Source organism: Anabas testudineus, chromosome 9 (genome assembly GCF_900324465.2).
Source record: "Anabas testudineus chromosome 9, fAnaTes1.2, whole genome shotgun sequence".
NCBI classification, from domain to species: Eukaryota; Metazoa; Chordata; class Actinopteri; order Anabantiformes; family Anabantidae; genus Anabas; species Anabas testudineus.
The window spans coordinates 2,389,415-2,410,018 of NC_046618.1; the positions used below are offsets into that span (position 1 = coordinate 2,389,415).

At 38.3% G+C, this 20,604-nt stretch overlaps 1 protein-coding gene across 2 annotated transcripts in view; it reads right to left on the bottom strand.

Moving 5' to 3' along the window:
* Window positions 1–8,104: 8,104 nt before the first annotated feature.
* Window positions 8,105–20,604, bottom strand: part of nsmfb (NMDA receptor synaptonuclear signaling and neuronal migration factor b) — a 32,668-nt gene continuing 20,168 nt past the window's right edge. For both annotated transcript variants that reach the window (XM_026343633.1, XM_026343632.1), the window contains 10 exons: window positions 19,482–19,534; window positions 18,740–18,829; window positions 17,826–17,953; window positions 17,574–17,657; window positions 17,006–17,039; window positions 16,671–16,741; window positions 15,308–15,387; window positions 15,102–15,204; window positions 10,638–10,713; window positions 8,105–9,550 (listed from right to left, as the gene is read on the bottom strand). In XM_026343633.1, the coding sequence (XP_026199418.1) occupies window positions 9,453–9,550; window positions 10,638–10,713; window positions 15,102–15,204; window positions 15,308–15,387; window positions 16,671–16,741; window positions 17,006–17,039; window positions 17,574–17,657; window positions 17,826–17,953; window positions 18,740–18,829; window positions 19,482–19,534 (817 nt within the window). In that variant the 3' untranslated portion in view covers window positions 8,105–9,452. The remainder of the gene's footprint in view (window positions 9,551–10,637; window positions 10,714–15,101; window positions 15,205–15,307; window positions 15,388–16,670; window positions 16,742–17,005; window positions 17,040–17,573; window positions 17,658–17,825; window positions 17,954–18,739; window positions 18,830–19,481; window positions 19,535–20,604) is intronic.

Sequence of the window (20,604 nt, forward strand, 5' to 3'; positions counted from 1 at the left end):
CCAAAATGTCCCCTGATGTGTTGCTAGTCACTTTAAGAAAAAGGTTCAAACTTGATACAGGACCGAAATTGGTAACAGCGCACACCGGACTTGAGCTTACATGTGACCACAATGAGTCTGTATGGCAGTTTTGAGTCGAGATATGTAAGTCTTGAAAGATTTGGTGGATGTATTAAATGTTTGGTATTGGTAGAAGAAAAACAAAACTATGGACAGAGCAGAGCAAAAACATAAACACACTGCATTATGTGAAAAGTGTATATCTAAGTGTTTGTCTGTCACTTTTTAATGTCCCTCTGGAAACACTGCAGACTGCTGCTGTGTCTGCAAGCTACTGCTTTCACTGTGAGAAAAGACAAGCACCCTCCTCACATCTGGATTCATTTTATTTCAGCCAAATTTTAGGCAAAATAGCCACAATATTAACAGGCACTGTACACCACAAGACAAAATATGCCATTAGAAATTTTAAACAGAAAATTCATATTTAGTCGAGGTCAGAATCTTACTGAGTTACCACAGCAACAGTAATCATGTTCCAGACAAGCTAAGCTGGATTCATACTGCAAACACAGTCGAACCCTTCAGCCTCAATACAGAGCTTAACTTATTATGTTTCCTTTAGGCTATAGTGTGCGCTTTCTAAGATTTATTAGATGATTTTTAAGAACTGATTTATATATTTTGCTGCTTTGTTTGTGATGCCTCTGTCTCAGTATGTGTCAGACAGTGGCTGTAGTTGTCCCCTGTCTATTTTATCTATTATCCAGTAGACTAGAAGTCTTGTTTATTGGTCATCAATCACACATGTGGATGCTGTTGATCAATTACATATGCTTTGCCTTGATCTTTTGTTCAGTTTGAATTTATTGAAGACCCAGGTGTGTATAAAATTTTATTATGTTTGGTTGCACCATTTAAAGCAACAGATTTATCAGGGTGCATTACAAGAGCTGATATGTTGTCAGTGTGAGACAATAAGGCATCATTTCTGAGGAGATACATTTCAGAAGTTTGAGAAATTGTGGAACAGGATAAAAGGTCCTGAAAAAATCCTCAGTACTTTCCTCTGCTCCTGCTGCTTTCACCCAGCGTCTTTTCCCAGCCATCCTCTCTCACTTGCTCTTCAGTCTGTCTCTGGCTGCAGCTTGTCCCTCGTGTGTTGAGCACTAACTTTGTTCTTTGTCCTGCTGTGGTCTGTTTGCTCCATCCTCTCCTCAATTATTCATGGTTACTGTAAGACTGCCGACCTCTGTGGGCTACAGCTTCCCTATAGCAGAAACACAAACTGGAGACTGTACCTGACATGATTGGTGATTTAGTCTTTAGTGATTTGATAGATTTAGTCATGTAGATGTTTTCTACAACTGACCATCTCTTGAAGGTGCTCACCCGATTAAAGTTTTTCATCACTATTAATAAATGAAAACCATCATTTTACATCTTTTACCTGCTGGAATGTCTCCAGTGTGGCTCCTGCTTCAGCTCCGTGTCCAGGTGGAGAAATTAGCTCACAACTGTTCACAGGATTCTCATCACTTTCTGTTTAGTGCCAGAAGGTTTTCCACAGTGCATTATCTTTTAAATTACCCACACAGTATCGATGTCAAACCTCACATGAGAATCCCATGATTTTCTGTACTGGATTCCTGTATTTGTCTAGATGATCCTAACTTACATTTACTATCCAAGAAAAAGAGAATTAAAATCTACACACGCTGTCTGCTGAATTTAACAATTTAACTCTGTTATAGAAACCATTTATGTTCGTAATCCAAAAACACATCATCTGATGGGTTTGATTAGCCTCAAATGGTGTTGCTGCTATGTGAAACACAAACAATTGTAATTCAAAAAATATAATTTAACATATTGAGCAAGGGAATTTTGAATGAGGGAAACAGACTTCAAAATCCATCTTTGTGAAACACTGAGGTTGATGGTGGTTTACTGTCACTAAAGTAATTGTCCACACAACTTAGACGTTATTTAGACATGTCTTATTTCACAGAGAAAGCATATGATTTCACCCATTTTTACATTTTGAAAATATTCTAATAAGCAGTTAGTTAGATGCTACATCCGGCTCCATAGGTCCTAATATGGTAGTTTAATGTAGTTCACTGTATTAACAGTAGGGCAAATTTAAACTTGCACTCACATTTAACATTAATAAGTTGGATAATTTATTGGTGACTTTTATTTAAAGCGCATTGCATCATCATCATCAAGTTTGTCTGCAACCCAATGAGCTAAATTAACAGCAGGTTCTTTTGTCTGTACTGATGACATCACTCGGTCAATAAAAAGACAGCACAACAAATAGTGCAGAACTAAAGTTTACTGAGAAAAATACTTTAGAAACAGGAACTTTTTTCACAGGTTGTTGCCAACGTTGTTCAATCTATCATTTCTTTGCTAATAGTTCAGGTACAGTAAACTGCCATCTTGGATTTAAGTTCCATATACAGTGGCAAGAAAAAGTATGTGAACTTTTTGGGAGTTTCAGGGTTTTCTGCATTAATTTGTCATAAAATGTGATCTGATCTTCATTTAAGTCAAGAATAAAAAACAAATATAATGTTCCCAAAATAATAACACAAACAAATTCTCATCTATCATCTATATTGAGAACAAGCATATAACCCTCACAGTGGAATAGGTATGTTTCAATAATAAAAAAATGATTTGTAGTAGTTCTACATAACCAGTTAAATCCAAGGGTTCACACTATGAGGTTTTTATGGTCGTTCTCAATAAAGACATGAAAGATCAGAATTTATTGGTGTTATTATTTTAGGGACATTATATTTGTTAATACTCTTGACTTGGATAAAGATCAGATCACATTTTATATGAAATTACATATACAAATACAGAAAACCACAAACTTCCAAAAGGTATAAATCGTATAATGTCTCTTCTAAGGAAGAACCTAAAAGTTCATGAACGCTACCCAGATATATATATATATTACTTTTACTAGTATCAAACTCACCATATACAGTAATGTTGTTTGCAATATTATCTTTCATAATAAGCAACATTTTCTTTATCAAGACATGTGCATGATAGTCATGTTTGAGAAACTTAGTATAACATTGATCGCATTTACAGTTGTTAGTCTAAGAAGGCTATGTCAAAATGTAATGCTCAGTTAGACGACTTGAATTTGATGTCAAGTCAAACAGACAGTAAATAAACACATTATTTTCCACTCTTCCGAAAATACAATCACAGCCCGACTGGAGTTGTCAGAGCAATCAAAGCAGCATCAGGACATCATTCTCGTTCTCATCAAACTCAGTCATGCTCCCAACTGAGCCATGACAGTCTTCATGGAAACTGGCAAGATCAGCGGGGGGAGGGAACAGTGCGAGGCAATAATCTGAACTGGGGGCAGATGTCTCCTTTTGTAAATGTTTCATTTGGAAACTAACAGGAGATGGGAGATGTTTAAATATTAATCTTTTGATTTGTGTAATTATGTTCTCAGGAAATGGAAATGGCTGCTTCAGTGAGCCAGCACAAGTTACTCACTAGGTCAACTCCAGTGTAATGAATTTGCACCACTATTATGAATGCAAGATCTTATTAAGGAGGTTCTTCACAGCTGAGATCTGAATGAGAGTTATTTCAAAGTTGCCAGCACCCATAAAAGACTGCCGAGGCTGTGAGCGACTCTTTGCTGGTGCTCTAAAAATACAGCCTACCTATCAAGATGTCCTACCCAAGCTCGCTGTGCACGCCATACCAAATATGCTCTTCTTCTTTCACTGCAAGCTCATAAATTCATATTGCTGCTATTGTGAACCTTCTAATAATGATATACAAGCTATAACAATTCACTAGCGAGATAACAAGAGCCTACAGTTATAGATATTCTGCACTATGGTAGGGAATTCTGATACGGTAGGACCAAATGTTAGAACACCAGTACCCTGCTCAACTCCAATGGAAAAAAACATTCAGGTGATTTCTCCCTGCGTCCTTGCAATGTCCATATGTAACATTTAAAGCTGCACTGATCACTTTTATACAGTTTAATACAGCTGACATAATAGATGGCCATGGGTATTAGGAAGGCGCTCTTCTATAGTGAAAGTCCAGCAGAAAGCCACTGCTTCAAGCTAAAAGCTTGAGTAAACCCAGTGCCTGCTACTTGGCAAAACTAATCTAGCAAATTTAACTATTAGCTCATGTGGAACTAGGTCCCCCACAAAAGCTGGTAGCTAAAGATCCAGATAATATTCTCAATAGATGAAGGAAAAGTTCAAAACAGAGCTAAATTAGAGCATTTGTCACTCATAATTGTTTGGTTGCCATAAACGTAATTTAAAATTATTGGTAGTCTTGTTCTGTGTCTGCTGGGCGTGCACAAACACATATAAACATTGAACATGCTCCACCCAGGATTTGCTTGAATCTTGGTTCATGAAGTCGTATCTGATAAAGGAGAAATAGCAAATGCATTTATGGTACTACCAAAAGTTTGACATCACACAAGACAATGTAGACATGTTGTGTACAGAAGCCCAAATAAGTCCTTTGTTCAAACGCCTTGTTGTTTGCTTATGTGAGTGTTTAAATTTAAAAGATAACTAACTATTTTGCAATTATGTTAGCACAGCTGAAAACAGATATTTTCATGGAACACAAGGACATTTCAAGTTTTAAATGATAGTGTAGGTACTGTAGGAATTTGATTCCTGCCTCTGGAGAAGCTTATGATGTAATGGCATCATAGGTCTTTACTTTGTTTGGAAATTCACCAGGCAATTTTGACTGTAACTCAAAGCCAACAGAGCAGCAGGATTAAATATAGTGACTATGGGTTTTAGCCTTCACTTCAACTCGCAGCAGAGGAGAAAGCAGGGGAGTCTTTGAGAAGCATTAATGCTAGACTGTACTCCTGTAGAATATAAAGGAGCTGACCAACGAGCAGAACACATTCTGCTCTGTCAGTCCCCAACACATTTATCAATTTGTTTCCATCCACTATAAATCAATAGTTATTAAAATCCAAAGGCATTACATACTAATACAATACTTTGAAATAGTTCTCTATCATACAGAAAAACAGTATATTGCCACGGAAGAAAGATTTGGAGAGAAGGAGTAGGTATTTTGAAACAAATACATTTCAACATGAATGTACAACAATCACAAAGTTCAGAGCCTACTAGACTTCTATGCAAAGAGATAACTGAGCACACAAGACAGTAACACTAGGTTCCATCAAAGACAGTCAGGATCTACTATTAAACACACGTAAACCTCTGAGCTAAATTACTCAAGGAAAAGGGAAAAATTATCTTCATGAATTCAACATGAATTGTACATTATTTTAAGGCTGTTAGAAATCCTGTGAAAAAGCAGAACTAGCAACATGTCTGGCGCATTACTAAATGTTTGTAAGAAATTTGGATGATAGTTAATATAAAATTGTGTAAATTTCAGAGGGTGGGGGTAAAATTACCATTTCATGATGAATTTATTATAATGTACGACTGCCTCAGCACTCATTCCATCAGTACAAAAACAACAGGCCAGGACTTCTACTTTGCTGTTTTTTTGACCGTAGTTAAGTTACTTTGAGTTCAACCTTTTGCAGATGGTACAAATAAAACAGCAAAGTTGTGATAATGACATGATTATTGTACTGATGGATTATTGCTGTGTAAAATTGGAGGTAGCTTTGAGTTCACATTAACATCGAATCCATCACTTACAATGGTAGGATGGAGGGTTTTCTACTGATATTAACAGGTCACATTAAAAATAAAGACTTGCCTAAGCCTGTTAAAAAACGTTTTTGGCATAAATATCGTATGAATAATGGCACAAACGAAGACTAGCTTTGTATCAAACACATTTCCAATGGGCATGTTTTAGTTAATTGTTGTATTTGAAGGTATATGTATGTATAATCAGTGTTTCCAACAGTAGTTTGGTGTTGTCATGATGCCACTTTGTGGTAGTGCAATAAATGAATTACAGCATAAACCGCACACTACCAATCAAACACTACCAATCAAAGTTAAGCATTCTCTTAAAGATTCTCGTGTTAGTCACCTGGAATGGTTTTGAGTTCAGACCGTCTTGTCAAGAGTTCATTTGTGACATTTCTTACTTTCTTAATGTGCTTTAGACAGTTGTCTTGTTCAGAGAAAGAGGTTTGGGGGTTTTAAAAATGTTACGATCCTGCCCCAGTTTGTTTATTTCCCTGTCCCTGCTGTCTCTCATACTCTCATGGGCACACTTTCGTCACTCTGTTCCCCAGCCACTTCCTGTTATGCCCATGTATGGACTGATTGACTCTCTCCTCTCTCCCCTTATCACATAATCAGCCTCACCTGAGTTCTTCCTCTGCTTGCTCACCTTAAGATCAGATCAGTTTCACTTGTGCAGCAGCTTTGCTTTTCTCTCTCCTCTTTCCACTCACCCCAACCGGTCGAGGCAGATGGCCGCCCACTATGAGCCTGGTTCTGCTGGAGGTTTCTCTAAAGGGAGTTTTTCCTCTCCACTGTTGCCTAAAGCTTGCTCAAATGGGATTGTTGGGTTTTCTATGTACTTTTTATACAATTAAACTCTGTAGATCTTAAACCTTACACTGTGTGTTTTAAGATGACTTCTGTTGTTATTTAGAGCTATACAAATTAGAAATTAGATTAAATTGAAATGAATTTATAAGCTCCCTTCACTTGAGTGATGGAGTACTGCATCAGATCACTTGGACTCTACAATCAACTGAGCTGAATCTAGTTGAGATGGTTGAGGGATGAGTTGGATCAAAGAAGTACTCAACACCTCTGAGAACTCTGAAGATCTCTGAAAAAACACTCCAGGTGTCATGAGACTGACTGAGAGAAAGTCAAGAGTGTGCAAAGCTGTCATCTACTTTGAATGTAAAATATAAACATATTCTGGGTTGTTAAACACTTTTTTGTTTACTACATAATTCCATTTGTGTTCTTTCATAGTTTGGATGTCTTCAGTATTAATGTACAATGTTGAAAATAATAAAAATAAAGTAAAACCATTAAAGGAGAAGTTGTGTCCAAACTTTTGACTGGTGGTGTCTATGTAATAATTTTTGTAAAACAAGCACAAACACAAATGATAGTCATGATTTAAATACATAGAGAAAAAACATCATAATATAAACCAGATAATGCAAAGGACAGTATTAGTGTTTCTAAGGAAAGTCAAACATATCTTGTTTGTCCTTTACAGGGCTTCAGTCCAAAATCCAGTTAAGACTTCAAAAGCAGTTCTTATTGCCCTCTGTAAATCACAGTTGAACTACAAAGCAAAGCTCTGAGGACAATTAGTAACTATGATTTATTATAATATAGTTTAATATATAATATTGAATAGCATTGCTTACTTACTGGCAACAGGAGACAATTCAAATGCTCACATGTCCCATCTTGGACTAAAGCTCTCCTCATAAAACCACACACTGTATGACCTCAGATGCATTAATATAAATAACGCTAGCAGCTCATCTGACTCACATGAATCAGGAAGCAACAACAAGACATGAATACACAGGGCTCATTACACGTGAGGGAAGCTTGGATATAAATTTAGGAAGCATATGCTGATAAAAAAAACACACTCTGAATCATTCCTTAACTTTAAAGATCATTTAAATCTTTTAACTAGTATATTTTTATGCAATTCTAATTGACATTAAAATACAGAACTGCTTTTTTAAAATAACACAGCATCACTAGTGCTGATCTTTTTGGTAAAATGGGCCATTCATTAAATCCAACCTGATATAATTAGCAGCTGTGTGTAAAGTATTTGCTAACATCTGCCGGGGGTTTATTTTTATTTTTTTTACACTAAACTGCACTACAGATCAGTTAGTCTTATTACTCAGTTGAAAACAAATAATTATATATGACCTTCTGGATGTCAGAAAATAGGCCTGATGATGTCATGTTGTTTGGTGATGTCTTCTTTGTGTCAACTTTTTACATTGGGGATTCGCTTTTTGTGTAAAAAACTATCAGTGCACAGGTTTGTACATTGGGTCCGTGTTTGGCCCACCTCCTCTTGCCTTTTTTAAACGTCTCTTGCAAATCCTGTGTGCAATACTAAAATACATTTCATGACATTGGAACGTCATCCATTAAAATTTGGATGCCAGAAACTAAGATGAGAAGAACTGTATTCAGAGTCACAGATATATGATATATGAGATTTTCACAAAACCTTGACTTTGCTAGAGCACTATTGGTAAGACTATATTACCACAAAACAATTTGGTGGTGAGGAGAAATAAAAGTAAACAATCACCTCTACCACTCCATTGCTACTTTGAGTGATTCAAGTTAAGTCTTAGAAATTAGAAAAATTAGAGATTCGCTATATGAGCAAATGAAATAGAATACACTACAGTACACTATATACATCATGTTGTTGGTGTGTTTTTTTCTCAAAAGGATTCTAACAATAGTGTAAAGAGTCTTGTGTCTCCACCTGCAACCTCTTTACACAGTGACTATGGATCTGCACCTGTGAGCCAACAGCTTAAAGAATAATAGCTGGTGTTGGCTCAGCAGGGTCAAATGTAATGCTCTCAAACATGCATGGATACATCTGTCTGGGCTACAGCTGACTTGAGCGACTAAGAAAATGTAGAAAAGCTCCACCTGTCACACACACAAGTTAAGCTCTGACATCCCTGACAGTCATAGCGTTCCACTGGAGATGGCTGTGTGTGTGGAGGATGAAGGCCCTGGATTGAAGAGTGTCAACAATTCTTAGTATCGAACAAGGGATTTGACCTGAGTTAATACAACAGTCTGTATGAAATACTAATACATTTATTTGAAGTTTTTAAAAAAGCTGCGTTAAATAGATACCCTTTAACTTTGAATAAGACTAGACTTTTCACATGATGCCAAGGAGACAGAAGCTAATGCTTGAGTAAGCACTTGTTCATTTACACAGAGAACTCTAATTCCCCTGCAAATAACTTCCACACTTTACAAAGAAAATACCCTCCTTCAAGCCTCTATGTGGAAAAAAAGCAGACCAGTAGAATAAAGGCAAACAATCTGACACCCTCTAAAGTCAGAAAGGAAAGTTTTTTAGTCTTTTATGTTACCTCTAAACTCAGGAATCTAAATCTAGTAGTGTCTTCTGACACATTTAGGATGGGATGACGAGTCCCTCACTCCCCTCTCCTTTTCCTTGTCCCTCTCTTTCTCTTTTCTCAGAGAGATAGGCAGAAAGTGAAAATGGATAAGGGTGAAAAAGCACACCGCTGGCTGAATCCACAGGGCCGCCGAGCCACTTCAGGAAGGAAAGAAGACTCTACTCCTTGTTCCAGCGCTGCCGCAGAGCTGGTCTAGGTGCCTCTAGGGGAAACCTTTCAGCCAAACGCCCTGTCACCGTACAACAGCAGGTTCTGATGTGAGATAACCGCGACATCACAGGAGGTCGTCGTAGTCCAGCAGCTTTGAGTGCTGACGGGTTTTCCACAGGCGGAAAAGACGGAAGTCGAAGTACATCTCGATCATCTCTTTTCCTGCAGTGCACAGAACGCAAAGGTCACAAAAGTGAATCCTACTCAGACCTAAACTCTTTTATTAAAAGGAACAATGATACACAGATTTTGAATAAAAATGTTTTCTGAGTGCAGCTTTGAGACAACAACCCCAACACTCGTCTACTTTAATTCCTTTTCTACATGGTTCAGGATGACGCTCTGTTGATTTATTGCCTATTTATTGTGAGAGTAAAGGTAATTTGAAATAAAAACTTTAGTTAGCTGCTGTTACTAGCTAAGAGAGGAGATTTTAATCAAGTTATCACTGCTTCTAGAAACTGCGAGGAAGACAGAAAAGCCTGGTAAGAAGTTTAGGTATGTGAGAGGATGCAGACAGGAATGTACAGAGGTTTGCTCCAGTCGGTTCCCAAAACAAATGAAAGCAGCTAATGAGTCATAATTAATATAAAAATTAGCATTTTAAAATCAATCGATCGATAATGTTACAGACGTTATTGACAGCAGAGTAAGGTGCACACTGACCAGGTGGGCAAACTCAGCTTCAGATACTGAGGCTTGACAGCTGATCTCTGACTGATACTATCACATTTTTTTATTATTGTTTTCACATTTTTCAGCTTTTGGTCCAGCCGTGTGAACAAAAAAAGTGCTGAATGCTTTTCCACAGCTCGACAGGTTGTATGTATAGTATACAAATAAGGGAAAAAAGGAACTTGGATCATTGGAAACATAATTAACAAGAAACCAGCATCAGTAGATGTCTGAAAAATGACTGAGGAATGTTTAGAGATGTTTGTAGTTCACACCTGTAGGTTTGCTTAAAGTCTGTAATGTGTGTTCTTCTCTGCTGAGCAACACTGAGTCACTGGCAGTGATTAATACCCACTATTCTCATTCTGCAGGTGAACTGGTGAGGCTGATAGAACTAAATCGATATAAGTTTTCTAAGCATGTTTTGACTGTGTGCATATTTGCAACAACAACAACAATAATAATACTTGTATTCATATTGTACTGTTCAAATACACAACATAAAAAAACCAGTGTGTGTGTGTGTGTGTGTGTGTGTGTGTGTGTGTGTGTGTGTATGTGTGTGTGATCTCACCCTGTGCAGACAGCTCTAGTGGGGACTTGAATTCAACTAAGGAGGGTCTCATCAGCCTCTTTAAAGTCTGAATCAGCTGAAAGGAAAAGGTAGGGGAAAGGAGAGAGACAGAGAGAGAGACAAAGAGAGCACATCATGAAAACTGAGCAGGAGGAGTCGGCCCTAGAGCATGATGATGATGAGTGCATGTGAAAAGGTCAATGTATAGACCATAAGAGGTGTGTGTATGGTCTCTCCATGTGAACTCATCTGTTACTGTGGATCGATTGTGAGATGAGGGTCACCGTACAGTGAGTGCTCCTTATGGAGCCAGAAGCTTTTATTAAATTGTGGTAGTATCATTGTCTAGGATTACCTGTTACCTATTATCTTATTAGTGTTTGGTCATTTCACACGTATGTGTTTGTTATTATCACAAAATGATTCTGCAACCATCATGGCTAAGAAAGCTCTGTGATGCAGCTTTATGAAAGTCTAAAAGTAACTGAGAGAAGAACAATGTCCTGCTCTGTTAGTACAGAGGATGTTTGCCCTCGGTTTTCACAATGAATCCTTTTATTATTTCTCAGATTTTTTTAGACACAGAATCCTTCAGTCTATTTGATTTAGTCTGGCAGAGCCCGGGCACAGACTGACAAGTCATTGCAAGACAAGTAGGACTCTCAATGGCTCACATGTAAATGAGAAACCTGGTTCTATGGAGAGTAGGGCATTATGGACATTTCCCCCAACGCTGACTTTGTGGCCAGTAACCAGGACTCTAATCAGCTTTTTTCAAGTGAAGACTCGGGCAGAGTGGAGTGCACGATGAAGTCTGGATGAGTGAAATATCATCACAAGCTGTGGTGACTCTTCATATCAGCGCTGCACAAAGGCCTGGTCAGCCCCAGTTTCAGCACCACGGACAGCGGTTGTGGCGCTAAACTAGCCCTCACAAACCCACATTGACACAGCTTCTCTTGGCTGCACTGGGGGAACCTTTTAACTGCCTCATGTGGATCTGATAGATGTCAGTCACAGAAGTAGGTCACAGCATGCGTCTGTGTTCCCAAGTCACCAACCTTTCCTTTCATCTTGTGTGTTTCTATCCTTTACTTTGTAAAAAAAAAAAAAAAAGATGTGCATGTTGTGTATTTGTGCATTTGAAAGTCCATCACACTTGATGATGAACCTCCTGCCTTCGCTGTGAGGACCTTCCTGTTCCACCTTATCCTCCCTGTCCCTCGGTCTGGACCAGTGCCTGTTGGTGCTCCATCACCTAAAATGCCTAGCAGCTAAAAATGCTGTTTACTGGTGTTTATCTCCATAAAGCAATCTGAGCATCATCTGTTCAATGTTTGTATATTCAGTGCCTTTTGGATGAGTTTTTAAAATAAAAATATAAACATTTATATAGAACTTTTCTGTAAATTTATGACAATAAATGGTCCATCTATTAATTTCATGATGACTTACTAAAGAATTACTGACCAACTAAATGTCTTTATATTCAAAAAGTTTTATAATTATATGAAATTAAACAATATGCATCATTATCTTTTTTAAATATGAAGCCAGCTGCCACAAAAAGCTGAGCAATGAATGGTAATTTAGCATTATGTTGTATCTCATGTGGGACTTGTGTTGAGGCTTCATGTGTATGTTTTATCATGAAGATGATGATGTATTAGATATTATATATTCTGGCATACAGATCAGCTGAGGTTCAGCATGACATTTATGGATCATACTATGAGTACAACTTTGTAAGTACAAATGATCAATGAACTCCTGCTTTCGAGCATGTTAAGTTTTAACAAAGAAAAATATCCTGATCACACTGCTGCAAATATTACAGGAGAACAGTTGAAAGTACAACCTGACCAAGGATCTCAGCAGACCTGTATCTAACTGAACTTTGCATTGCAGTAAAACCCCAGCTGAAAGGAGTGTGTGATGAACGGCTTAAACCAAATCAAACCATAAATGAACAGGACTTGTAATTACTTAACACGTTACTGACACTGACTGTGCTGGGTGTACTCTGTTTCATTGTATACTCTGGGGACCCACACTATTTTCTTGCCTGGGTCCAGTTGCATCGTTCATTGTTGTGTGTTGCCAGGCAACTAGCAGTTTCCCATCTGTTTTAATTTGAAATCTTTTGACATATGGAGGATAACATCTGTTTTCTTATCACTAGACTGAGAGAACTGGTCATTTGTATTTTATTTGCAGTTTTACTAGATGAAAGTTTACATCACACAGTGTTAGAGTCCAGAACAATTTAACAGCAATGAATCACTTGGTGCGATCTGTTGATTAGTATGAATGCAGAACCGGAGCTGAAAGGTAAAAGGTCCCACAGCCTGTCAGAGGCTAATGCAATCTGCTTTATAGCGGTAGTCCATCAATAGAGTTGGGCTCAGCACAGCAAATGTTAATGCAGGGAAGCTGTTAGCAAGTGATGATGTTTTACCATAGCACTGAGCACAGCACCTTTCTGTTGTGGAACTGACTACCTACAGAGATGTGCTGCAGCAGCAGGGGGAGATATTGTGTATATGTACTCAGAGATACATTGAGATGCATAGTTTAATGGTGTGTGGGGAAAACAAATAAACTCTGATTTGAATAGGACATTTAACACAGCAGGGACTGACACTACATACGTTGTGTCAGGGTTGTTGGGTTTTTATATAATGCTGTAAACAGTTATATTTGAAGGGTCTTAAACCTCACAGTGTAAAGTGCCTTGAGATGAGTTCTACTGTAACTTGACACTATACAAATAAAATTTCATTGAACTGAATTTTGTAATGTGAACACCATACTGGGGCAGCAGTAGCCCATTTGGACATTATGAATCCTACAGTCAACTACTATTTCCCCAAGCGATCAATAAATCCCATCTTGTTGGTGGAGCCATAATTTAACAGTAGCTACTGTTCCTCTTAAAAAAATAACCCACAACAACACAGTATTAGATGTTTTAGGTATAAGCAATATTTTTGCAAGGTAAGATGGTAGATCTCAGCGTTGTGATGCTGGGTGGAGTGGGATATTAACTGAAGGTAGCGCAGTCAGTCAGTCTATTAATAGTGGCTCTCCAGCTGAGCTTGAAGGAGCACACACAGGCAGCACCAGGGGAAAATTGTTAAATGCAGCAAATGGCAAATGTCACAGTGACTGTCAGAGTACAGTCGAAGACACTGGTCCAGGACACAGTTAATCCTAAACAGATCATTGAAATGAAGTGTAAAATGTAATGATCATAAACAACTAAGAGCAGGGTTGAGATTAATAAAGTTCCTCATCAAGGTATGAAAATAGACAAAATCTAGACCCAAACTAAAGGAAAGTAGAGTAGCTGGAGTTAATTACTGTAACTATCTTATGTTACAATTGTTAGCTGTTAGCTATTGCCATTTAGTTCTGTTGTTCTGTGGGTTACAACTTGCAGCATTTCTCTATGTTCAGATGTTTTTGTGGCAACTTTTTTATCCCTGTCGTCAAATTAGAAAACGTCTTTAGTTCAATCACTTGTAAATTATTTATTAATATTTTTTATAACATTATTAAATGTAATGTTGCGAAGATTTTGTTTGTGTTTTACCTGATAACATGTTTTCTTATCATAAGCAGATTGTTTTGGTAAATACATTAAAGCATTTGCATTGTAACCAGTCACATTTAATACAGTTTGCATTAAATGGCCTTAACCTTGCACCTTTCACTCATACTCTAGGGTCATTACTTATTTGAAATTTCTATGAAGAGGTCAGGAGATGCTTCACCACCAAAGAGAAGAAGTGATACTTTACCAAGCAATCATAACAACCAGGAGTAGAGTGGTTCTAGAGGGGGTTGCATGAGAAACTATGAATATTTTAGTGTGTGGGCATGTTCATGTCAACAGGCAGATGTGTATCAGTCTCTGCTGGGGTGGAAGAGCTGTGAGTGTGTCAGTAAACCTATGTAATCGTGAGTATTTGTGTATTTTCCTGTCATTCCTAATTATTTATTATTGTTATTGTGTCCCCTTCGTTGTCATTACCCCTTCCTGTGCTGTGTGCCACCGTGGCATTAGAACTGCAGGCAGGCAGCAGAAGGTAGTAAGGTCAGAATTCATACACTTGACTCTAGGATTTATAAAGCTAAATCACTTTCCTAAGCATTATTTTATCTTCTGCACGCACTAAAACTGCTTCCCCTTTTTAAGATGCATATACAAAAAGTGCTCTTGCATTTACCTCCTCAGACACTGCATGGCTCTGCATTATCAAAAGAAAAAGCCAGCAGTTTGTCTAAATGATGTATCAGCACCATGCATCTGACCACATATGGCTTTGAGCAGATGTGTGCATATTTGCGATCATGAATAAGCAGGCTACATATGCAGGCAGGCGGTTTAAATAGACAATCAGTGTGGGGGAGTCTTATTTGTTTCCCGTGGATCGTCATGATGAATATAAAGACAGCTACCTTTTCTCCGTTAGCGCTCCCCAACACATAGCAGCCCATGATGTGGATGACGTTGGGCTCTGGGTTCAGCTTACTCATCAGCCGGCTGAGCCGCCTCCAGAACCTGAGCACACAGGAGGAGGGGAGAGGTTAAAAAAATGGGACATCATATCTATGAGCTGCAGAGAAAAATCAGTCCCATTACATCGACAAAAACGAAGTCTTACTGGATCATGTCTTCTTCTTTCTCCACCTTGGCAAAGGTGGCCACTTTATTCTTCAGCAGGTACAGATGTCCTGGACCCCCCTGTGGAGAGGGGCTTGTGTTACTATAGTTTCTGTTAAGTATAAAAATGATAAGCTCTACAATTTAATCAGGACATTTTCAGTCAGCTAAACAAACAAGGAGAAACACTGGGTCTGTTATCTTGAAATAAGAAAATATGCCCACTACAATTTAGCATCTCTTTTCATCATCATCTTTAAGTGGCCTGAATTTGAGGTTTGATATCGATTATGCTTCAAATAATTCATCAAGGCAGCAGGAGACGTGTTACATTATTGAACAGGGCTGAAAATGAGAGCAGCATGAATGTTCAAATCTGGAGCAGCGGTACACTTACAGTAGCACTATCATATCAAACCCTGCAATATTCCTGTGATATTCCTATGGTAGCATGTACACGTACAGTATCTGTGTGTGATTAATAACATCACCATGACATATGAATCCTATCATCTATTTTCTTTTATTGTGTCATACAAACACCAGATATTTCAGTTATGGTACATTTTACTATAGTTCACGACCCAAAAGTCTAATTTAAAAACGTATTTCAGAAATTAATAAATAAAAATGTAAAGAATATTGATCATTTGCTTTTAATTACAACTCCTACACAATGTGGTACAAAGTATTTGTGGCTACTAATGAAGTACCCACTTGTCTAATTCATTTTTTTATGTAATAAATGACGTGATAGATATGTGAGAAATAATTCATGAACTGAATAACAAACCAATTCATAATTTAAACATTGATCTAGTGAAGTTTCTAGAGTGTCTGGGTACAGACAGAGATGGTGGGCTACCAATAGAAAGTAGTCCATATTAGCTGAAAGTCATTATTTCAGAATGGTAGTTGGTGAATTGTAAGAACCTATGAACCTATTGTAATATTACTAATTGTAATATGATGTTCCCCCTTCTTACCCTGACCCCCTGGACAAGGTTCATAGACCTTTGCTGGAAATATCCTAGTAATCAACAGCTAAATACCCACAAGAATCCAGGATTTTACTGGGACATAAAAAATAAAGTGTTACCTGTGGATTAGTCATAACAAACCCACATCAGTAACACACCCACCTTGCCAATATGTGCTTATAGAACAAGTAGACACAGATCTAAATGCTGTGAAACTGGAGTGTTCGTACTCAAAGCTGTCAACAGCTAATATGTCACAAAATAACATCCAACTTTAAAAAAGTCCATTTCTGAGACACGGTAACCTGACCTATAACTAATTCACAGGAAACCATGACCTAGTAATGTCACAATATTCTCAAATCGGTCTATCTAGTCACTCACCTGGCAGAAAATGAGCATGTTCCAGATTTTGCAGCCTTTCCTGTAAGCAGTCAGCTTCTTCTCTATTTCGTCTGGGCGAGAGACAGTTGAGACAGAGAGAAGAGGAGAAACACAAGTGTCACTTTTCCCACTCAGGCGTAATGGTGAGACACATAAATTGGCTGTCCCTTGACGAACACACACACACACACACACACACACACACACACACACAAACAAGCAAGAAAACATTGAGTCATCTCTGCACTCCAGCGAGCTCAAACTCATTCCACCCTCATCTTTTTCACGTTTGCACTGGTACAGTAATTTTCACTTGAGATGTCACATGTACTCACCGAGGATGTCGTCAAATGTGGCATGTTCGTGGTCCTTGAAATGGTGAAATAAAACAGTTATTATTATCATTATTTTTGATTATTAATTTACAAAGGAACTATTTACAGGTTTTAAATATAGATCCAGTTGTTTAAAGCCATTAACTGCATCATGTTTCATTTAAAGATTATTCTAAAACTGCTGATTGAGTTTTTCTATCCTCTAGAATAGTAGATCGGTCTGTTTTTTAGTGCATTCCTGCTCAGTTTTGGAAAGTGAATGCTAACATTACCGGCTGTACTGTTTATGTTCATGAAGAGGAACTTATAACTTAATTTAAATGTTTTACAATTTTAGCTTTGTTGTTGTGTTTTGATCCTAATTTGACTTCATTTTGAGCCTTTTCTCACTGAGACCAGTTGGAACATGTTAGAATAGTTGTGTCGTATCTTATTATCTTCTTATTATTTGTAATTTTATTATTATTTCTTATTATCTTTGTTTATTTTCAATCAGTGATTGTCTTTGGAAATGCTGCACACAATCTCATAAACCTGAATATAATGATGAGGTGAAGCTGCTACTCACATAAAGGATGGGGATGATGGACGGGTCATCCCTGCGGATGATGTTGGGAACATATTCAGCCTTAGGGACCTTGGAGGATATGAGCTGTGGAAAGCAGACAACACCTGGAAACTCAAACACCCTTAGCTGCTATATATATATGTGTGTGTGTGTGTGTGTGTGTGTGTGTGTGTGTGTGTGTGTGTGTGTGTGTGAAACTAACTTGATACATTCTGGATGTGTTTTCAATTTGAGAGTTGATGGCACCCTCACCATGATTTTCGGTGGGATGAAGTCCTCTCCTTCGCAGGCCGCTCTCTCCATATCCCTCTCATCCTCCCACTCAGCATCCTCATCCAGCCCTTCATCTAGTGTCCCTGAAGAGGTTTGAAGCTCGCCACCTGGCTCACACACGCGAACAAAGGGCAACATGAAAGGACAACACGCACAAACAAGATTAGAGAGGCGGGGGCAATGCTTAAAAGCACCGCACCTGTTATTTCATTCTTACAACACAGAGGGGAGGAACGTTCCAATCAGGCAACACAAAATAGCAGATACAGACAGCGACAACACAAAGTGACAGGTAAATGGGCAACAGCTTGACAGGTGAAGACGACTGAGTGAACAGCCAAGTACACAAAAAGTACACACACATACAGGAAGCACAACTAGTAGACAGTACACACACACGTGCAGACTTACCACAGCTACAGCAGTGTAGTGTGTGTGTGTGTGTGTCAGAGTGCAGCTTTGAGCACGAGTTGTATTTTATGTGTGTATGCAAAAACATACAGTCTCTACGTATGAACGTGTGGAATTCCCTCCAAGAGTAAAAGAAAGAACAGTGAGGCCAGTTCCTTTATATTTGCTGTGTCTTAAAACATTCGAGTTTGACATCTATGTCATCTGCAAATGTTGGTTACACGTCCTAACTATAAATACAAACATATCAAAATCAAAATATATATATAAATTAAATATCGAATCATATTCATCTTTTCATGTCAAATGCCAAATGTTTTCAGTCTACAGTAAAAAAAAAAGGAGCTGGCCTCACTGTTCCAATACTTTTGGATGGGAATGTAAGCATGCATATCCAGTATGTGCTATGTGCATGTGCATACTATGTAGAGTAAGAATCTGTGTTAATATTCATGCATGTGATCGAGAGAGTGTCAACTCACTGTCTCTGGAGTCGTGCAGTGACTCAGGCTTGACGGGGGTGGGATCGCTCCACGAGCGACTGAAGCTCTTGGCTCGGCGGTCAGCGAAGGCTGATGGAGTTAGAGGGTAGGAGAGTCACTCACACACACTCACACTCTCTCTGCTTTGAAGATGTTCTTGGCTCGGCCCCAATTGCGACCTGATTTCAGTCTATTACGTATGTGGTGGCGACCATAACAACCACTGTCAGGGACACTAACGGTGATTTTAAAATGGTCATTAGTGACTCATTTCTCTAGATCTGCTTGTTAAACCAACATTTCCCGTCCTGTCCACATGTCTGTGTCTGTGTCTGGGCTGTCTGTGTCTACTATCATCGTAACAGGGTTGAAAGGGCCACTATCATAGAATGACCTTGCTGTATCGTTCCTCACCAAGTCATTTGCTTGCCCTTTAACCAAATGAGAAACATTTTTATTTCGGGTGGAAAGAGAATGTCAGTCAAAATGAAAGTACCAAAAATAGCGGAATAGAATGAGAAAAATCAACCTATACATTTTACTCAAAGTCAAATCAGAACAAGCAAAACGAGAAATGACAGCACATATAAACTAGGAGCAAGTTTATCAATGAAAAAGAAAGATAACGTTCTTTTTCCAAAGCAAACATGAGCACTCCATGCATAAAGCACATGTACATTCTGGTGAACCTTAATTCTGATGATGGTAAACACATGCAAATCCTGTTCACTGAAAGACTTACTCTGGGCCTTTGTCCTGCGGCTGCCGACCATTCTAAGGTGTTTGCGGAAATTTCTTTCATTTTAGGGAAGAGAAGGAGACAGAGACATCGAGAATGAGGAACAGAGCCACAGAATAAAGGGATGTGTCAAACAAACAAACGATGAATCAGTTTCAAGAAGAAACAGACGATAATTCTGAATCCAGTTCACCACTTCACTACACAACTAAATGACTGCTTCGTTGTTTTGGTGATTGGTCATTGGTCGACATATATAACAAGTGTCACAGCATGTGACTGTTACCAAAATCACATTTAGGTTCAGTTTGGTGAAAACCCTGCACATCAAGTCGGCACAAATAGAATGAATTTCATGTTCATGTATTGATGCATGCTGCAACATGAAGTCTTTGTTTTCCTAATACAACCGTTTGAAAAGGAGCTGTCACAAAGACCCTAGAGCATCACAACACACTTTCCATTACTTGATCCATTCTACTCATTACTATCACATAACTTTATTGATCTGAATGTTTCTTTCTTTAGGTTTCTTTATGTTGCCTTATTGAATGTATAAGAAGAATATCTGCTGCTAATGTTTTAGATACTTATTTCCCACAAAAATACAATCTCTGACAACTAGTAAACAGCTCAAAAATCGATTTTATGTGCAATGGGGCAATTTCTTTCTTCTTCTACTTCTTCTACTTCTACTTATTTTTGGTCCACATGCACTTAATGAAGGTTTTAATGCTAGTTTATTAGCAGTTCATCAGCAGCAGCTTAACACCTTACCCACCCCGGTAGTCAGTCATTGTGAGCTTTTCCCACTGTGTCGCTTTGATTAATGAAACAAAGCCAATATCAACTTGATATATTAGTGTACCTCTTAGCAGCCCTAGCAAGGTTCATGAAAAACTAAGTGCCATGCACACGCCCTGCAACGTGCATGTTTTTTGTCGGAAGCTGTTTTGTAGTCATTGCAGTTTCAAGGCATTCCAAGTAACACTGCTGACATGTCAGTGGTGACTGCAGGAGCTGTGAAGGCAGAGCCTAAAATAGATGGATGACTCAGGGGAGAGGGGGATCCATCATTCTTCTCTAGTTTCATTCTTGCTATTTTCATACTGTGTGACAAAAGCTT